The 18726-nt window shown below is 38.1% G+C and overlaps 1 protein-coding gene across 11 annotated transcripts in view; it reads left to right on the top strand.

Moving 5' to 3' along the window:
• Positions 1 to 18726, top strand: part of CDC27 (cell division cycle 27) — a 69057-nt gene that overhangs the window by 31559 nt on the left and 18772 nt on the right. For 4 of the 11 annotated variants that reach the window (XM_025361705.1, XM_025361703.1, XM_025361701.1 and 1 more), the window contains 6 exons: positions 2557 to 2669; positions 11102 to 11201; positions 12507 to 12714; positions 12918 to 13090; positions 15961 to 16113; positions 17506 to 17714. In XM_025361705.1, coding sequence (XP_025217490.1) covers positions 2557 to 2669; positions 11102 to 11201; positions 12507 to 12714; positions 12918 to 13090; positions 15961 to 16113; positions 17506 to 17714 — 956 coding nt within the window. Of the gene's footprint in view, positions 1 to 2538; positions 2670 to 11101; positions 11202 to 12506; positions 12715 to 12917; positions 13091 to 15960; positions 16114 to 17505; positions 17715 to 18726 lie in introns of all 11 variants that reach the window. The other 7 variants (XM_025361706.1, XM_025361702.1, XM_025361700.1 and 4 more) reach the window with 3 other exon arrangements.

Genomic DNA, 18726 nt, shown 5'->3' with positions numbered 1-18726 from the left:
TTCTTACTCTTTTGGCCAAGTAAGACTGTATCTCACAATTTTAGTTTATTTCAGCATATAGTTAAATAAACATATTCATATTTTTACTTTTTAATTTCCTTTTTAAAAAAACAAAATTAAGATTGTTTATATTACTTGAATATAAATAACAGAAATTGTGTCTGCCATAGTTTTTATTTGTCCCCACCACTGTGTATATATGTTTTTTTAATAACACTAATAATTATATGAAAACAAATTGCTCAGGTAAAGCCAGATATTTGATAGTAAGATTTTTGTGGTAGATCATGGATGTATAGTTTTAAAATGAAAATGAAAAATATTTGGTAGTATACTTATAGTAAATATTGCAGCAAACATCATGAGGCCTTTTTTTTTTTTTTTTTTTTGAGACAGGGTCTCACTCTGCTGCCCAGGCTGGAGTGCAGTGGTGCGACCATGACTCACTGTAACCTCAACCTCCCAGGCTCAAATGATCCTTCCACCTTAGCCTCCCAAGTACCTAGGACTATAGGTGTGCACCACCACACCCAGCTAATTTGTTTAACTTTTATTTTTGGAGAGACAGAATCTCACTGTGTTGCCAGGGATAGTCTCAAACTCCTGAGCTCAAGCAGTCCTTCTGCCTTGACCTTTCAGAGTGCTGGGATTATAAACATGAGTCACTGCCCAGCTGAGGCTCTTGTTTTATAATGTTCCCTTATATAGGTATATGGAAATAGAGGCCGAAGTACCATTTTTTAAAAGCGTATCTGTGGCATAAGGTAACTTCTGTGAGATTTAAATTAGGCTCTCTATATAAAATACCTATTGCCATGCTTCACAGATATTCAAGAAATGGAAGCTACAAGTCATACTAATATGTGAATAACAGTTATAGCCTCTTTACCTTAATAGAAACATGTTTCTTCTTATAGTTGTTTTTTACTATTTTACTCCTGAACATCCTTAGAATCTGCAAAAGATTTTTCTATAATAACTCCTTAGTGAGTGATAATAGGAACTCCAAGAATACTTAAAAGGGACTGCAAAATAGTTTGTGTATGTATTGTTTTAAACATTACAGTTATGAAGAAGGCAAAGAAAAATGGTAGTTAGCATGCCAGGTGAAGTAGGCCAAGACTAGAAGAGCCATAATAACCATAATAACCAAAGCAAGTTAAGGCAGTAGGTAGGCACATGATTTTAGTGCCCAAATAAGATTGCTGTCTCATCCTCTTCTGCCTCTGTTCTCCTCTTACCTTATTATAAGACATTCCCAGAAAAGTCACGCATGTAGGTCTGCATACGGTGTCAACTGCAAATATCAAACCAGGTAGTGAGTGCAGTGTACATAGTTCTTTGATAAATAAGGAAGGACAAGAATTGACTTAAGTTTTGTCCCTTGGATGAATGTAGTGATTCCAATTTGGAAAAGGTGGAGAAAGGCTTATGAAATTTTATTTTGAAGTGGTGGTACATTAGATGAAAATATTCAGTAGAAAGTTAGTCATAAAGAAAAAATGTGAGCTGCTGATAGAAATGATAATTGAAGCTATTAAAATGACCAGGCTCTCCTAGGGAAAGAAAGAGTAGCTAAAGAGAACAGCGTAAACCTAATTTAAAAATAGTAGAAGGATAAAGGGCCAGCAAATGAAGTGGCAGGACAAATAATGTAATGTTTTGGAAGTAATGCCAAGTTTCAAAAAGTAGGGCATGATCAGTGATGTTGAATGCGGGAAAGGCTAAAATAAGGTTTTCATATCTGATGAGACAGTGATTATTAGTGATTATTTATAATATGCAGTTTGAGGATTGTGTACAGGATATCAGGGTAACAGTAAGTTTTGAAGAAAATTCTCTGGTAGCCAAAGGAGAGAAGCAGTGCACTGATATAATAGTCATAGATCATTTAAAGAAGCTAGACAGTGGAAATGAATAGAAATAAGGGAATAAATTAGAGAAGACCAAAGAGCCAAGCAAAGATTTTTTTTCTCCAAGGGAACAGAGACCAATTAATGAAAGATTAGAAAAACTAAGCAATATTAAGTCTAAAGAATAATATCCTTAGATTTTGGAAAGTAATCGGATGGTTGTTTTTTAAAATCTACTCCTCTGAACTCCTCTAGAACTGCTACCAAGTGCCAAAGGAGTATAAAAGATTATTGTATCATTATTTTTTCTGTGTATAATGAGATAAATCATAAATCTTGAGAATTAGCTCTCTTAAAATTTTTTAGTACTTAACCCCAAATAGAGAAGGTATGTAATAAATGGAGGATGGTCACAATGAGATGAAAAAAATAGCTTCTGGGGATTTTTAGCCTTTGAAACTAAAAGCAAAAGATAAAAAGATATTATAGAGGTAAAAATACTCTGAGGTTAAAATAAGGAAATAGACTAATGTTCATACTAATGTAACAATAATCACCAATAATGATATAAATAGTTTATCTTTAAGGTGACAGTATATTATGGCTGCGTGTATTGAGAAAATGTAGATGGGAGCGTTGTGGTGTCTTATCATTTACAGTGCAGCCCATAATTCACAAACCTTAGACTTTTTGTGTTTTACAGTCTGTTGCCAGAATCGGCCAAACTGGAACAAAGTCTGTCTTCTCACAGAGTGGAAATAGCCGAGAGGTAACTCCAATTCTTGCACAAACACAAAGTTCTGGTCCACAAACAAGGTATTTATCACTGTAATTATTCAACTTTTCTTGCCATAAAACTTGATTCTTTATATTTCTTCAATTTAGGCAGATAGTGACTCTCATGGATTCTAGAATAACTACTGTAAATTTTGAATATGTAAAATTTGAAACCTCTCACTTACAACACTAGTGTAATTTTGAGTTGAGTTTTGTAATGCACAGAAGACAATGCTTAACTAAAGCAGCGTTTTAGTCTACTCTGATTGCCTCATGGATTTGTAATTTTCTTTCTTTTTTTTTTTTTTTTTTTTTTGAGACGGAGTCTCGCTCTGTCGCCCAGGCTGGAGTGCAGTGGCCGGACCTCAGCTCACTGCAAAGTCCGCCTCCCGGGTTCCCGCCATTCTCCTGCCTCAGCCTCCTGAGTAGCTGGGACTACAGGCGCCCGCCACCTCGCCCGGCTAGTTTTTTGTATTTTTTAGTAGAGACGGGGTTTCACCGTGTTAGCCAGGATGGTCTCGATCTCCTGACCTCGTGATCCACCCGTCTCGGCCTCCCAAAGTGCTGGGATTACAGGCTTGAGCCACCGCGCCCGGCCTGTAATTTTCTTATGCATATGACCCTCTCTATAGTTTAGGTACAGAGAGGTTTCATACTCCCGTTCCCACATTACGCATGTCTATAAACAGATTATAAAAATAACAGACAAATAAACCTTTAAATAATAAATCCGTTTCCACACAGAAATGGTGTGAGATAGGATTTTCTTTTCCTTATTCAAGGACTCAGTAGATTATAGCTAACATTTTAAAAGAAAGATACAATTTTCTTTCTCCTTTCTAAAATTGTGAATATGTACCTAAATTTTAAAACAGACACAGGTTTGCATATGCCTCCTTGACTATCTAAAAGACCCCTATGTTCCTGTAATGCTCCCAGAGTGGTAAGTCTAATTCCCTTGATGCAGTGATTGCCTGAGACTCTGTCGTGAGAAGGAACTTGAAGCCTCCTGCAAAACATTATATGTAAAAATAATTTCTGATTTGTACATTTCACGTAGAGTCAAACAAATAGACTAACACTAATAAACATCAGCTATTTATTTATTTATTTATTTATTTATTTTCGGAGATGGAGTTTCACTCTTGTTGCCCAGGCTGGAGTGCAATGGTGTGATCTTGGCCCACCACAACCTCCGCCTCCCGGGTTCAAGCGATTCTCCTGCCTCAGCCTCCTGAGTAGCTGGGATTACAAGCATGCGTCACCACACCCGGCTAATTTTGTATTTTTAGTAAAGACAGGGTTTCTCCATGTTGGTCAGGCTGGTCTCAAACTCCCAACTCAGGTGATCCCCCCGCCTCAGCCTCCCAAAGTGCTGGGATTACAGACATGAGCCACCACGCCTGACCAACATCCACTCTTAATAATTTTGTATTCTTTGTATTGTTGATTCCATTTTATCTCCTTAATTGCCTATATTAGTTTTCTAGGGCTGCCATAATAAAGTACCACAACTTAGTGTCTTAAAACAACAGATACTTATTATCTTACAGTTGTAAAGCCATAAGTCTAAAGTCAAGGTGTTGGCAGAGTTGTACCCCTTCCAAAATCTCTAGACAAGGATTTTCCTTGCCTCGTCCAGCTTCTGATAACCCCAGGTGTTCTTTAGTATGTGACAGTATAACTCAGTATCTACCTCTGTCTTCACATGGTCATCTTACATGTGTGTTTCTCTATGTAAATTTCCCTCTTCTTGTAAAGACAACAGTTATATTGGATTAGGGTCAACCCAGATATCCACAGCTTAACTCAATGACATCTGCAAAAACCAGATTTCCAAATAAAATCACATTGACATGTACTGGGGCTTAGGGCTTCAACATATCTTTTGGGGAGGTACAATTCAATATTGCCCTTATTAGCAATTGCTCTTTATTTTGCCATTTTAGAGGTTGTTTGGAGTTTGTAGTATACATTTTAACTTATCAAGGTTTGCCTTCAAGTAATAGACCATTTCATGTATAGTATAGAATCTTAAAATAGTATTCTTTCATGCTCCTCTCTTAGTCTTTATGAGAGGGATAGTTGTAATATATTTAATTTCTGTGTATGTTATAAACCCCCAGTGCCTTATTGTGGTTGTGGTTTCTGCCTTAAACAGTCAGTTATCTTTTATAGAGTTTTTTTTTGTTTTGTTTTTGTTTTTTAGACGGAGTTTCGCTCTGTCACCCAGGCCGTAGCACAATGGTGCAATCTTGGCTCACTGCAACCTCCACCCCCCCGGTTCAAGCAACTCTACTGCCTCAGCCTCCCATGTAGCTGGGATTACAGGCATGTGCCACCATGCCCAGCTAATTTTGTATTTTTAGTAGAGACAAGGTTTCACCATATTGGCCAGGCTGGCCTCGAACTCCTGACCTCAAGTGATCCACCCGCCTCGGCCTCCCAAAGTACTGAGATTACAGGTGTGAGCCACCACGCCCGGCTGAAATTTTTTTAAATGAGAAAAAGAAGTCTATTTTATATTTACAAACATAACTAATATTTCTGGTGCCCTTTACTTCTATAGATCCAGATTTCGATCTGAAACCATTTTCCTTCATGTTGAAGGACTTCTTTTTAACATTTCTTTTTTTTTTTTTTTTTTTTTTTAAGATGGAGTCTCACTCTGTCACCAGGCTGGAGTGCAGTGGCGCAGTCTCAGCTCACTGCAACTTCTGCCTCCCGGATTAAAGCAATTCTCCTGCCTCAGCCTCCCAAGTAGCTGGGACTACAGGTGCATGCCATCATGCCCAGCTAATTTTTGTATTTTTAGTAGAGACAAGGTTTCACCATGTTGGCCAGGATGGTCCCGATCTCTTGACCTCATGATCCTCCTGCCTTGGCCTCCCCAAGTGCTGGAATTTACAGTCATGAGCCATTGCACCTGGCCTTTTTACCATTTCTTATAGTACGAGTCAGCCAGTAATGAATTTCTTCAGCTTTTGTGGATAAGAAAAAAAGTTCTGATTTCATCTTTGTTTTTGAACAATATTTTTACCAGGTAAGAATTACTTTTTTTTTTTGAAACAGAGTCTTGCTTGTTGCCTCGGCTGGAGTTCTGTGGCGCAATCTTGGCTCACTGCAACCTCTGCTCACCGAGTTCAAGCGATTCTCCTGCCATGGCCTCCCGAATAGCTGGGATTACAGGCATGCACTATCATGCTCAGCTAATTTTTGTATTTTTAGTAGAGATCAGGTTTCACCATGTTGGCCAGGCTAGTCTTGAATTCCTGACCTCAGGTGATCCGCCCATCTCAGCCTCCCAAAGTGCTGAAATTACAGGCGTCAGCTGCCACACCTGGCCAAGAATTTCTAATTGATGATTTTTTTAGGGATGTTACTTTACTGGTTTTTTGGCTTATATTGTTTCTGACAAGAAATCTGCTGTCAATCTCATTTTTGTTCCTCTATATGTAGTAATAGGTCTTTTCTCTGTTTCAAGGGGTTTTTTTTTTTTTTGAGACGAAGTCTTGCTCTATCGCCCAGGCTAGAGTGCAGTGGCCAGATCTCAGCTCACTGCAAGCTCCGCCTCCCGGGTTCACGCCATTCTCCTGCCTCAGCCTCCCGAGTAGCTAGGACCACAGGTGCCCGCCACCTCGCCCGGCTAGCTTTTTGTATTTTTTTTTTTAGTAGAGACGGGGTTTCACCGTGTTAGCCAGGATGGTCTCGATCTCCTGACCTCGTGATCCACCCGTCTCGGCCTCCCAAAGTGCTGGAATAACAGGCTTGAGCCACCGCGCCTGGCCTCAAGTTTTTGTTTTTAATCGCTGATTTTAAGCAATTTGATTATGATGTGCTCTAGTGTAGTTTTCTTGTTTCTCGGCCTTTGGATTCATTGAGCTTCTTAGATCTGTGGGTTTATAGTTTTCATAACAGTTGGCTAAATTGGGGGCATTATTTCTTCAAATATTATGTCCATGTCTTATCTCTCCCTCTGGGACTCCAAGTACTTGTATATTAGATTGCTTGAAGTTGTCCCACAGCTCACTAATACTCTCTTCATTTTTGTTTCCAGTCTTTCTCCTCTCCGTGTTTCATTTTGGATAGTGTTTATTGCTGTGTCTTCAAATTAATCTTTCTTCAGCAGTGTCAGACCTGTTGTTAACCACATCCAATGTTGTTGGGTTTTTTGGTTTTGTTTTTGTTTCAGACATTCTTCTTTCATCTCTAGATTGATTTGGTTTTCTTTTTTCTTTGAGAAGAAGTCTTGCTCTGTTGCCCAGGCTGGAGTGCAATGGCATACATAGTCTGGCTCACTGCACCCTCTGCCTCCCGGATTCAAGCGATTCTCCTGCCTCAGCCTGCTGAGTAGCTGGGATTACAGGCATGTGCCACCATGCCCTGCTAATTTTTGTATTTTTAGTAGAGACGAGGTTTCACCATGTTGGTCAGGCTGATCTCAAACTCCTGACATCGTGATACACCCACCTTAGCCTCCCAAAGTGCTGGGATTATAGGTGTGAGCCACCGCGCCCAGCCTTTTTTTTTTTTTTTTTTTTGAGACAGGGTCTCACTGTCACCCAGGCTGGAGTGCAGTGACACTACTATGGCTCACTGTAGCCTCAAACTCCTTGGCTCAAGTGATTCTCTTGCGTTAGCCTCCTGAGTAGCTGGGACTACAGGCACATGCCACCACATGTGGCTAATTATTTTTATTTTTACTTTTTTGTAGAGACAAAGATAAGCTCTCTATGAGACAAGGTCTTGCTATGCTGTCCAGGCTGATCTTGACCTCCTGGCCTGAAACAGTCCTGGCTTGGCCTCCCAAAGTGCTGGGCTGACAGGCATGAGCCACCTCATCCAGCCTCCTCTATGTTTTTGAACGTATAGGATGTATTTGTATTTTTTTAATGTTTTTGTCTACTAATTCTGTTACTTTGTTATTTCTTTTTTTTTTTTTTTTTTTTTTTTTTTTTTTTTTTTTTTTTTTTTTTTGAGACGGAGTCTCACTGTGTCTCCCAGGCTGGAGTGCAGTGGCGCGATCTCGGCTCACTGCAAGCTCCGCCCCCCGGGTTCACGCCATTCTCCCGCCTCAGCCTCCCAAGTAGCTGGGACTACAGGCGCCCGCTACCACGCCCGGCTAGTTTTTTGTATTTTTAGTAGAGACGGGGTTTCACCATGTTAGCCAGGATAGTCTCGATCTCCTGACCTTGTGATCCACCCGCCTCGGCCTCCCAAAGTGCTGGGATTACAGGCTTGAGCCACCGCGCCCGGCCTACTTTGTTATTTCTAAGTGTTTCTTACATTACTTTTCCTCTTCATTGTAGATTTTATTTTCCTGCTACTTTGTATGCCTACTATTTTTTAATTGGATGTCAGTTATTATAAATTTTACTTTTTTTCTTTGAGACGGGGTCTTTTACTCTGACGCCCAGGCTAGTGTACAGTGGTGTGATCATAGCTTAGTGCAGCCTCAAACCCCTGGGCCCAAGAGGTCCTCCCACTTCTGCTTTCCGAGTAGCTGGTACTATAGGCACATGCCACATGTGGCTAATTTTTTTTTAGTTTTAGTTTTGCAGAGGTGGGATTTTGCTGTGTTGCTCAGGCTGTTCTCAAACTCCTGGCCTCAAGCATTCCTCCCACCTCAGCCACCCGAGTTGTTGGGATTACAGGTGTGAGCCACCGTGCCTGGCTATAAATTTTACATTGTTGATTACTGGATATTTTTGCATTCCTTTAGGTATTTTAAAGTTTTACTCTGAGATGCAGTAAAGTTGCTTGGAAACAGCTTGATCCCTTCAGGTCTTACCTTTTAAACTTTGTTCAGACAAAAGTAGCCTTAGTCTGGACTAACCTTGTCCAACCATTGAGGAAGTGCCTTTTGAGTACTCTCCTCAAAAACCTGTTTAGTATGAGTTTCTTCACTCTGCCTATTGAAAGTATGAGCTATTCTCAGCTTGGAGTGAGATCCAGTAATTATTCTGTCTACTTCTTTTCAGTAATACTTCCCCCAGCTTTGGGTAGTTTCTTCACTATAGTACTATAATATAATTCTGATGCTAACTACCCAGACTTAGCACAAACACCACAGGTTAAGATCACTGACCCCAACAAGAACTGTCTGAACTGCCCAGTTGCAGGTTCTGGGTTCCCCAGGCCGCCCACATTTCTGACCAACTGGTTACAAATTTAAGAATTCCTACTACCCTCTTACATTCAGTAATTTGCTAGAGCACCTCACAGAGTCCAGGAAAGTGCTATACGTAGGATTACAGTTTTATTATAGATGACACAATTAGGAGATCCATAGGATTAGATATGGGAGGGTCTTGATACAGAGCTTTCATGTCTTCTTTGTGGACTTCCCCTCCCAGTACATCAGTATGTTTACAAACCAAGAATTTTAGCCAAGTTTTGGTGTTCAAAATTTGTATTAGGGTTTTTACATTATGTAGGCATGATTGATGGAATCATTGGCCACATGATTGAACTCAATTTCCTTCCCGGACGAGGTCAGGCTGGTGTTGCTGGCTCAAAGCCCCAGCCCTCTAATCACATAGTTGACTTTTTCTTTTTAGAGACAGAGTTTCACTCTTGTCGCCCAGGCTGGAATGCAGAGGCACGATCTTGGCTCACTGCAACCTCCACCTCCCGGTTTCAAGTGATTCTCCTGCCTCAGCCTCCTGAGTGACTGGGATTACAGGCCCCCGCCATCATGCCCAGCTAATTTTTGTATTTTTGGTAGAGACGGGGTTTCACCATGTTGGCCAGGATGATTTCGATCTCTTGACCTCATGATCCGCCTGCCTCGGCCTGCCAAAATGCTGGGATTACATGCGGGAGCCACCGTGCCGGCCACATGACTGACCTTTACAGCATGGCCAGCCCCCGTCCAGAAACTACCTGGGAGTTACTTCATTAGCATAAATTCAGGCAGGGTCCCAGGAGCTCGCAATGAATAACAAAGACTTCCCTGTCACTTGAGGAATTCCAAGAACTTAGTAGATCTCAGGAGCCTGGGGCGTGGACCAGACAGATTCTTTATTATATAACACTCAAACACCTACACTGAGCAGTTTCAACTGAAGAGTCCAGGGAAGCCCTCTGCAGATCTTTGTAGGTCCCCTCTTTGTAGCTCGTTCTTCTCTCTGGTGCTCTGCCTTCAAATTCTGGCTGCTTTGACTTTTCTCAAATCCTCAACATTTTCTTTTCAACACAGTGGGACCACTGAGCTCTATTTGCATTCTTTTTTCCTGCACGGTGGCCCTAGAGCTGTCCTCAGAAATGTTTTGCCTATTGTCCAGTGTCTGAAAACCATTGTTCCATATATTTGGTTCAGTTTGTAGTTATCTGAAATGGGAGAATAAATGTATTCCATATTACTCTGTCATGACTGGCAGAAATCTGTTCTTTCTATTTAGAAAGTTCTTTTAGAGATTGTTAGAATGGCATAGTACTTTTAGCTAAGTCATCCAAAAAAGGTTGTGTGTCATTTGCTCCACCTAAAGTGAAGTCTGATTTTGAACTTTGGAAGCCTTTCATTATCAAACTCCTAGCTTATCAGATGCAGATTAAAAGGATTCATGTGTGTGTGTGAGACATAGACACACATGCATATATAGAGGTATGTATACATATTACATATGTACATATCGTAAAAGATGAAAATATATATCTCTTTTTATTTTCTGAAATTCTTTGACCCAGACTCAGGTAGCTAGTAGGATTTCCCATAAATTATAAAGTTTAGATACTTTAGTCCATAAGTTTACCCACAGTCAATTCTCGATTGTTTCAGATTTTAGGTTTGCTTGCTCCTAGGATTGAAATTCTCATATCTCAGGGTTTGCCTTTAAAGTGAAAATGTACAGAGGCTCCTTTTGCTTTAGACAGAATAAACCTTTGATGTAGTTGTTTGAATTTACAGGGAGATGACTTCTGAAATATCATTTTTTCTAGTGGTATTTGTTGACAGATACCCCACAATTAGACTGTTTGCCCAACTGTCTTTTCTTTTTTCTCTAATTTGTTGTAGTTGCAAATGAAGGGTAAAAATAATTGAGTTATAGATGTGCTTATCATTTATTGATCCAGAATTTTATGAGGATTATTTTTAGTTCAAATTAACAATTTCAGAGAGAGTGAAGATCTGTGCTGTAATCTTTACTATTTTGTAGTAACGAGTCATTTTATTTTTATTTATTTTTTATATGAAGGAAAGTTTATTAAGGAGTACTGACTTATGATCATAAGCTGAAGTCCCACAAGAGGCCGTCTGCAAGCTGAGAAGCAGGAAAGCCAGTCTGAGTTCCTCATTTTTAAATACTGTGTTTTCATAGAGAAACCACGAAAAGAACTGATCAAATTCATCAACTTTAGAGTACTTACATAATTAATGTGTATTTTTTAAATATACCTGAATTGAAACAACGGTTAATGGTCATAAATCAAGTAAAATATTAATGTCTTCCTTTATAATTTTTTTTTAGTACAACACCTCAGGTATTGAGCCCCACAATTGCATCTCCCCCAAACGCACTGCCTCGAAGAAGTTCACGACTCTTTACTAGTGACAGCTCCACAACCAAGGTAATTTAAAGATTTCTGTATGTCACGTTTACTTAATGCTTCCCCTGCTGAAATTTCTGTTCATTGATGACTCCATTCCTAAAAAGTTAATAAAGAGACTATTTCAAGTTTAAGAATGTTTTAAGTTAGAGGGACATCTATAATTTTTGTGAAGTTAATTAGTCCTTTGGTAAATATTACATAATATTCTTTTTCAATTAAAAAATTTTTTTTCTCAAGTTAAAAATGACAGGAATAATCTTGAAATGGCAAAATTATAATAGTGGACAACAGATCAGTGGTTATTAAGAGTTAGGCCTCTAGGAAGGATGTTACTATTAAATCAGGGCACAAAAGAATTTTGTTGTGGTGGTACAACTGTGCTGTATCCTGATTGTGGTGGTTGATTACACAGATCCATTCACATGATAAAATTTTATAGAACTATGCACACAAACACACGGTTTTATGTAAAAACTGATGAAATCCATATAAGGTCTTTAGTTGATAGTATTGTACTAATTTCAGTTTCCTGGATATGATGATATACTATGGTTATGTCAGATGTTATTATTTGCGGAAGAGTGAGTCTAAAATTATTTGAAAATAAAAGTTAAAAAAAACTGGAGACCTGGCAGATGCAGTGGCTCATGCCTGTATTCTTATCACTGTGGGAGACCAAAGTGGGCCGATCAATTGAGGTTAGGACTTCGAGACCAGCCTGGTCAACATAGCAAGACCCCATCTCTAAAAGAAATAATGAGCTGGGATGGTGGTACTCTTTGATCCCAGCTGCTTGGGAGGCTGTGGTGGGAGGATCGCTTGAGTCTGGGGAAGTCAAGGCTGTGGTGAGCTCTGATTACATCATTACACTCCAGCCTGGGCAACAGAATAAGACCCTGTCTCAAAAAACAAAACAAAGGCCAGGTGTGGTGGCTTATGCCTATAATCCCAGTTACTCGGGAGGCTGAAGCAGTAAAATCACTTGAACCCGGGAGGCAGAGGTTGGGTTGCAGTGAGCCAAGAATTACATCTACTTATTTTCTTACTTTTAAATAATAAATGAGAGTTTGATATACTTTCACAAGAGGGCTACACTTAATGCTGACACACCTTAATCACTATCAGTTAATGTAATTTATGTTCAGAATTACTGTGTTTAAAATTAAATGACTTTGAAGACCTTTGTTTTTATAAACTCTTCTGAAAAAAATATAGAATTAATCAAGATTGTACATTTATTTTATATCTAATACTGGAGAAAGGGCTGAGGAGAATTCTAAAATACATGAGTATAACAAGTGTGAAATTTCCCCCCTTTTACAGGAGAATAGCAAAAAATTAAAAATGAAGTTTCCACCTAAAATCCCAAACAGAAAAACAAAAAGTAAAACTAACAAAGGAGGAATAACTCAACCTAACATAAATGATAGCCTGGAAATTACAAAATTAGACTCTTCCATCATTTCAGAAGGGAAAATATCCACAATCACACCTCAGATTCAGGCTTTTAATCTACAAAAAGCAGCAGCAGGTCTGTTTTAAATGCTTAATATTATCTTTATATTTTATTATGTACTTATTTTAAGTAAATTTCTTTATGTTCATTACAGTACCTTCATTGTTTTCTATATAGATGTTAGAATTTTTAATAGATTAGTTTGTAATTACCTTTTCTAGAGAACCAAACTGTTTTATTGCATTTTTTCCTTTGTTTACTATATTATTTTCTCCTAGAAGGTTTGATGAGCCTTCTTCGTGAAATGGGGAAAGGTTATTTAGCTTTGTGTTCATACAACTGCAAAGAAGCTATAAATATTTTGAGCCATCTACCTTCTCACCACTACAATACTGGTTGGGTACTGTGCCAGATTGGAAGGGCCTATTTTGAACTTTCAGAGTACATGCAAGTAAGTATAGAAAATGGTTATATATGCCTTTCTAGGGATAATTTCAATTTCATTAAAATAAATTCCCATGCTTGAGAAGGCTAGATCTAAAAGATCAGTATTTATTATATAATGTCTATATATTTATTTTGTCAGTATTTATAATGTATAGATACAGTTCTTTCTTGTGTTACTTGTGTTAAGGAGTAATTTAAATTCTTTGCAACTTCTCGGAATAGGTTTGTCATCTAGACATTCTTACGTAGATGTAGACTGTATCCTATTCAGTTGTATCTGAAAATACATATTTACCATGTAATAGGATTTATATTTTTTCTACAATATACAGAGTTAATTACTGGGATGAATTTTTGACATTAAATATGTTTTATAAACTTGAAGAATGCTATGAAGAAAATTGTGTTTGAGGACACAATGTCCTTATTACAAGGCTTTTACTCTTTGGATTTTAATTAAATTTGTTGCTTAAGTTATCTGTCTATACCAGAAAAGGAGAGAATGATTAACCTAAAGTCAAAGAAAATTCTAATTCCCAATTTAAATTACCCTTCAGTTATTCCCAAAGCATTTTCTCCACCCCCAACTTAAAAAAAGAAACCTTTTAGAAACCTATATATTAATAAAATATTTCTAATATGGATTAAAGTTCATATGATTCGTTTTTTGCTTAATTTGCTTTCAGTTCATTTATTCAGTATATATTTCTGTGCATATGATATCCTGGACTCTCTTCTAGACTCTGTATTACAGCTAGTCAGACAATTTCTTGCCTCTGTGGAGCTTACATTCTAGCAACAGACAAATTGTAAGCCAATAAATGTATAAGAACAAGTAGCAATAGTCATGAAGAAAAATGAAGCATGGTGAGGAAACTGGGGGACAATGAAATATGGTGTTTTTGTTTTGCTTTGTTTTTGTTTTTATGCCCTCAGAGGGAAGGTTACTCTTCCCTTCATGATCCATGCAAAGATCTAGAGGAAAGGTGTTCTTTGCCACAGAGAATACATACAGAGGATACCTATTCATATAACTTAATTTTGAATAGTACAGAAAAGAGAGTTGAAGACAGAAAGTCTTATTCATTACTAGAAAACCCTATGGTCCTTTATTGGTATGTAGCATATACACAGACAGACAAGAGCTGTGTTTGGAAAAGCCCTTTAAAAAATTATTTCTGCCGGGCGCGGTGGCTCAAGCCTGTAATCCCAGCACTTTGGGAGGCCGAGACGGGCGGATCACAAGGTCAGGAGATCGAGATCATCCTGGCTAACACGGTGAAACCCCGTCTCTACTAAAAAATACAAAAAACTAGCCGGGCGAGGTGGCGGGCGCCTGTGGTCCCAGCTACTCCGGAGGCTGAGGCAGGAGAATGGCGTAAACCCGGGAGGCGGAGCTTGCAGTGAGCTGAGATCCGGCCACTGCACTCCAGCCTGGGCGACAGAGCCAGACTCAGTCTCAAAAAAAAAAAAAAAATATTTCTAATTTATTGTTTCACAGCTACTTTAACATAAATGAATTTTATTGTTTCCCCTAGTTACAGTGGTGACCTAAATATTTAACTAAAGAAAGCCTGTGTTTCAACTTAATTTCATGAGTTTTTTCCCATTTTTCTTTTTGTCAATGCCATAATCATTTTTCAAAGGAAGCAACAGATTCTGAAAACTTTGAAACCGTATATTTGGCTGATAGGTCTTTTATCTTGTTACCATGCCTACATGAAAATCTTGGCCAGAGGTGATGGCTCAGGCCTATAATACCAGCACTTTGGGTGGCCAAGGAAGGGGGATCACTTGAGCTCAGGAATTGGAGACCAGCCTGGCCAATATAGTGAGACCCTGTCTCTACAAAAAATGAAAAAATTAGCTGGGTGTGGTAGCACTTACCTGTGGTCCCAGCTACTTGGGAGGCAGAAGTGGGAGGATCACTGGAGCCCTGCAGGTCAAGGCTGCACACTTACCTTTACAACTTTTAACAGATTGCAAGGAAGTTACAAATCATTAAGCTATTCTCAGATATCATATGGCCACTTCTTGGCATTAAGCACTCAGTTTTAAAATGCTCTTATTTTCTGTCATATTCATTTCATTAAGAACAGTCCAGATATTCCTTATTCTAAACTAAACTGTGAGAATTTATTTTCCTTTCTTTTTTTTTAGTACCTAGACCTTTTCTGGCAGCTGAGAATTTTGAACTTGGTAAATTGATAAACTAGGAAACTGATTTTATATAACCTAAATCCTCAAACTTTAGAGGGAGAGAAACACAGTTCTGGGAGCTGTGAATGTGATGAGGAAAAAAAAATGATCAGGCAGCTGAGGAGAGACCCTGAAGTCAAGAGAGTGCTGCAAAGGAAAGGGTAATTAATAGGTAGGGCCTATAATTCCTAGCAGACACAATATTGGTGTGTGTATTCAGGCCTCAATAGGATTGATAACCATAGGATTGATAGCCAGCTTAACCTGTTTTTTCCCTCTAAATTTTCTAGCACAACCTCTCAATAAAAAATAGTTCCAAAAAATCACTTGGAAATGTGGTTTTTGAGAAGGAAATGTTGACTTTTCTTTTGAATTGTAGCTTTGTATAGATTTCTCTTCTGTCTTTTTGGTAGAAACTCAAATTTCCCTTTCAAAGTTCATGTTTTTACCATGACTTGTGTACAAATAGTAGGTTGACTGTCAATGTGGTTACATCAGTATTTGACCTGCCATAGTAGATTGCTCAATTTGTCCTTGTGTTAATACTCATTCACATAAAAACCACAATACAAGGCAGCATTTAGATCCTGTGAAGATAATGACAAGGGCTTTCCCTGTGTATATATATAAATTGTATCAACTTATTTTCTCTTACTAGTTTTTTTTTTATTTCAGGCTGAAAGAATATTCTCAGAGGTTAGAAGGATTGAGAATTACAGAGTTGAAGGCATGGAAATCTACTCTACAACACTTTGGCATCTTCAAAAAGATGTTGCTCTTTCAGTTCTGTCAAAAGACTTAACAGACATGGATAAAAATTCGCCAGAGGTATGTTAACCAAAATACTTTGCTTATATAGTTACCTTTTTGATCACCCTCAACAGATAGAGATGAACCAAACAATTCAAACACCATTCAGTGTCACCCACAAGTATTTCTTTTTTTTCTCTCTATCTAGTCAGGGACTCAGAGAGGAAGAGACAGTCCTAGAATGTGCGGTGCAGATTCACAAATAGAAAAATCACAAAGCAGATGTTTCATTCAGGATTTATCAAGATTTGACTACGTTAAGTTAGCTGTTGTCACCAAGATTAGAGTTCATCGAGCAGAAGTTACATAGATTGAAAAACTTAATAATTTTAAATTAAAATAAATTAGTATTGTCATTGTAAGACATAGGTACAATTAATTTACATGCTCTAATCTTGTAAGATTGTATTTCATTGCATTTCAAAAATATTTAATAATACTTTTGTAACATATCTAAGCTTAGAATTAAATACAGTCAATTCTCATTATTTGTGGTAATTCTGTAGTCAACATGAACACCAAGTTAGTGCTACTGAACCAATGTTCCTAGGAGTGATGGAGGGTTTGAAACAGAGATAGACTGTGGATTATAATCTTGAACCCTAAAAGCAACTCATCCTGGTAGATCCTATTTTCTTTACAAAAGAGAGAATGCTGCTGGGCGTGGTGGCGGACACCTATAATCCCAGCACTTCGGGAGGCTGAGGCAAGCAGACTCTTTGAGCTCAGGAGTTCCAAGACCAGCCTGGGCAACATGGCAAAACCCTTCTCCAGAAAAAATACAAAAATTAGCCAGGTGTGGTGGCTGGCGCCTGTGGTCCCAGCTGCTCGGGAGGCTGAGACAGGAGGATCAGTTGAGCCTAGGTGGCGGAGGTTGCATTGAGCCACGATCACACCACTGCCCTTCAGCCTGGGCAACAGAACAAGACCAGATCTCAAAAAAAAAAAAAAAAAAAAAAAGAGCAAGAGAGAGAATGAGGTTCAGAGGTGACTTGCCTGAAGCCACCCTACTTAAAAGTGCCAGCATTGGGATTCAAATTCTGTCCAGCTGTCCCCAGAGCCAAAGCTTCTTGCACTACACTAAACTACCCCACAGAGTTTCTGTCCCCTGGTCATCTCTGCATGAGAGCTAAAACAAGAAGGTAGAGTCGCATTGTTCAACCTCAAATGAGAACATACCTTTTGATGACCATGAAAGCACTACGAGTATTGATTTTGGTTTTATAAATAAATTTTGGCAATCAGACAAATTCACAAATATGGAATCTGTGAATAATTAGAATTGACTATCTACTGAAGCTCTATTTTTGTCTTTCTGTTCTAAGTTGAGGCATGATTTTAGTCATAGATTTGGTTTTAGAAAAAAATAAAATTTTAATTCTGTTTGGTTTTTGTTCCCATTTTTTTAAGGCCTGGTGTGCTGCAGGGAACTGTTTCAGTCTGCAACGAGAACATGATATTGCAATTAAATTCTTCCAGAGAGCTATCCAAGTTGATCCAAATTATGCTTATGCCTATACTCTGTTAGGGCATGAGTTTGTCTTAACTGAAGAATTGGACAAAGCATTAGCTTGTTTTCGAAATGCTATCAGAGTCAATCCTAGACATTATAATGCATGGTAAGTGCTAATGAAGTGCAAAGACAAAGTCTTACTGATGGTGCTGGCACTCACTAATTTTTCTTTTTAGATAGCGCTTTATTGTCGTGAATTTGGTTACTAATACTTAGGGATGGTGCATACTGGTCAATAACTTCTCACTAAAATGTTTTCTTGTGAAATGTATGTCTTTATCAAACTCTTAAATTAACTAATGATAATAGAATACCAGATCCTTATACTCAACAGTTTCAGCCTTCTACCAAACTTTTGCAGATACTGTAGTTGTTTTTTGTTTGTTTGTTTGTTTAATTTTGTTACTTGATTTGTTACTCTTATAACACCAAAATGGTGATTGGGACAAAAAGTGCTTGGGAAATTGGAAAGGAATAGCATATTCACTTATTGGATAATAGAAAAAAACATTGAAAACATTCACTAGTTGCTGCTTTCTGACAGTGTTCCAGTTTATTGAGTTACTATTAAGAACTTAGTGTACCCTTTTATTTAGCAGTGTCTCTATTTTACTTTTTTGTGCTTGTGTATAAGTAGACACATAGGAAATTACTACCTAGGTCATATTATTATCAGCTGAATAAGATATGAAAAAGTTTGGTCCTATTTCTGCCTCAACACCATACTTACTGTTGGCATTTATTGTATTTTTCTGGACTGACTGAATAGTTTAAATATCAAGAGAAAGTATAATTCTGAAGTCATAATTTTTGGTCTTTTTTTGTCATATATGGTTATCTTTGGAGTTAATTATAGCAGTTGAGTTTTATTCGATTTGCTTCTAAATCTGAAGCATTATATTACTAAAACATTTTTTGATTTGTGAATATGTTGTTTAATGGGTTATATCTCATTTTACAGTAGTAGTTACATTGCCTGAAAGATGACCAAAAAAATAGTGCTAGCTTTTGCTGACCAATGTAACAATCAACTTGCCAATACTGCCTTCTCTTCCAATAGATACATTCTCTGTAATATTTTAAGAACTCAGTTCTTAATAAGACTTGTGTTGTTTTTT

Source organism: Theropithecus gelada, chromosome 16, assembly GCF_003255815.1.
Source record: "Theropithecus gelada isolate Dixy chromosome 16, Tgel_1.0, whole genome shotgun sequence".
NCBI lineage: Eukaryota > Metazoa > Chordata > Mammalia > Primates > Cercopithecidae > Theropithecus > Theropithecus gelada.
Note: the sequence above shows the minus strand (reverse complement) of the source record. Positions and strands in the feature narration are given on the sequence as shown.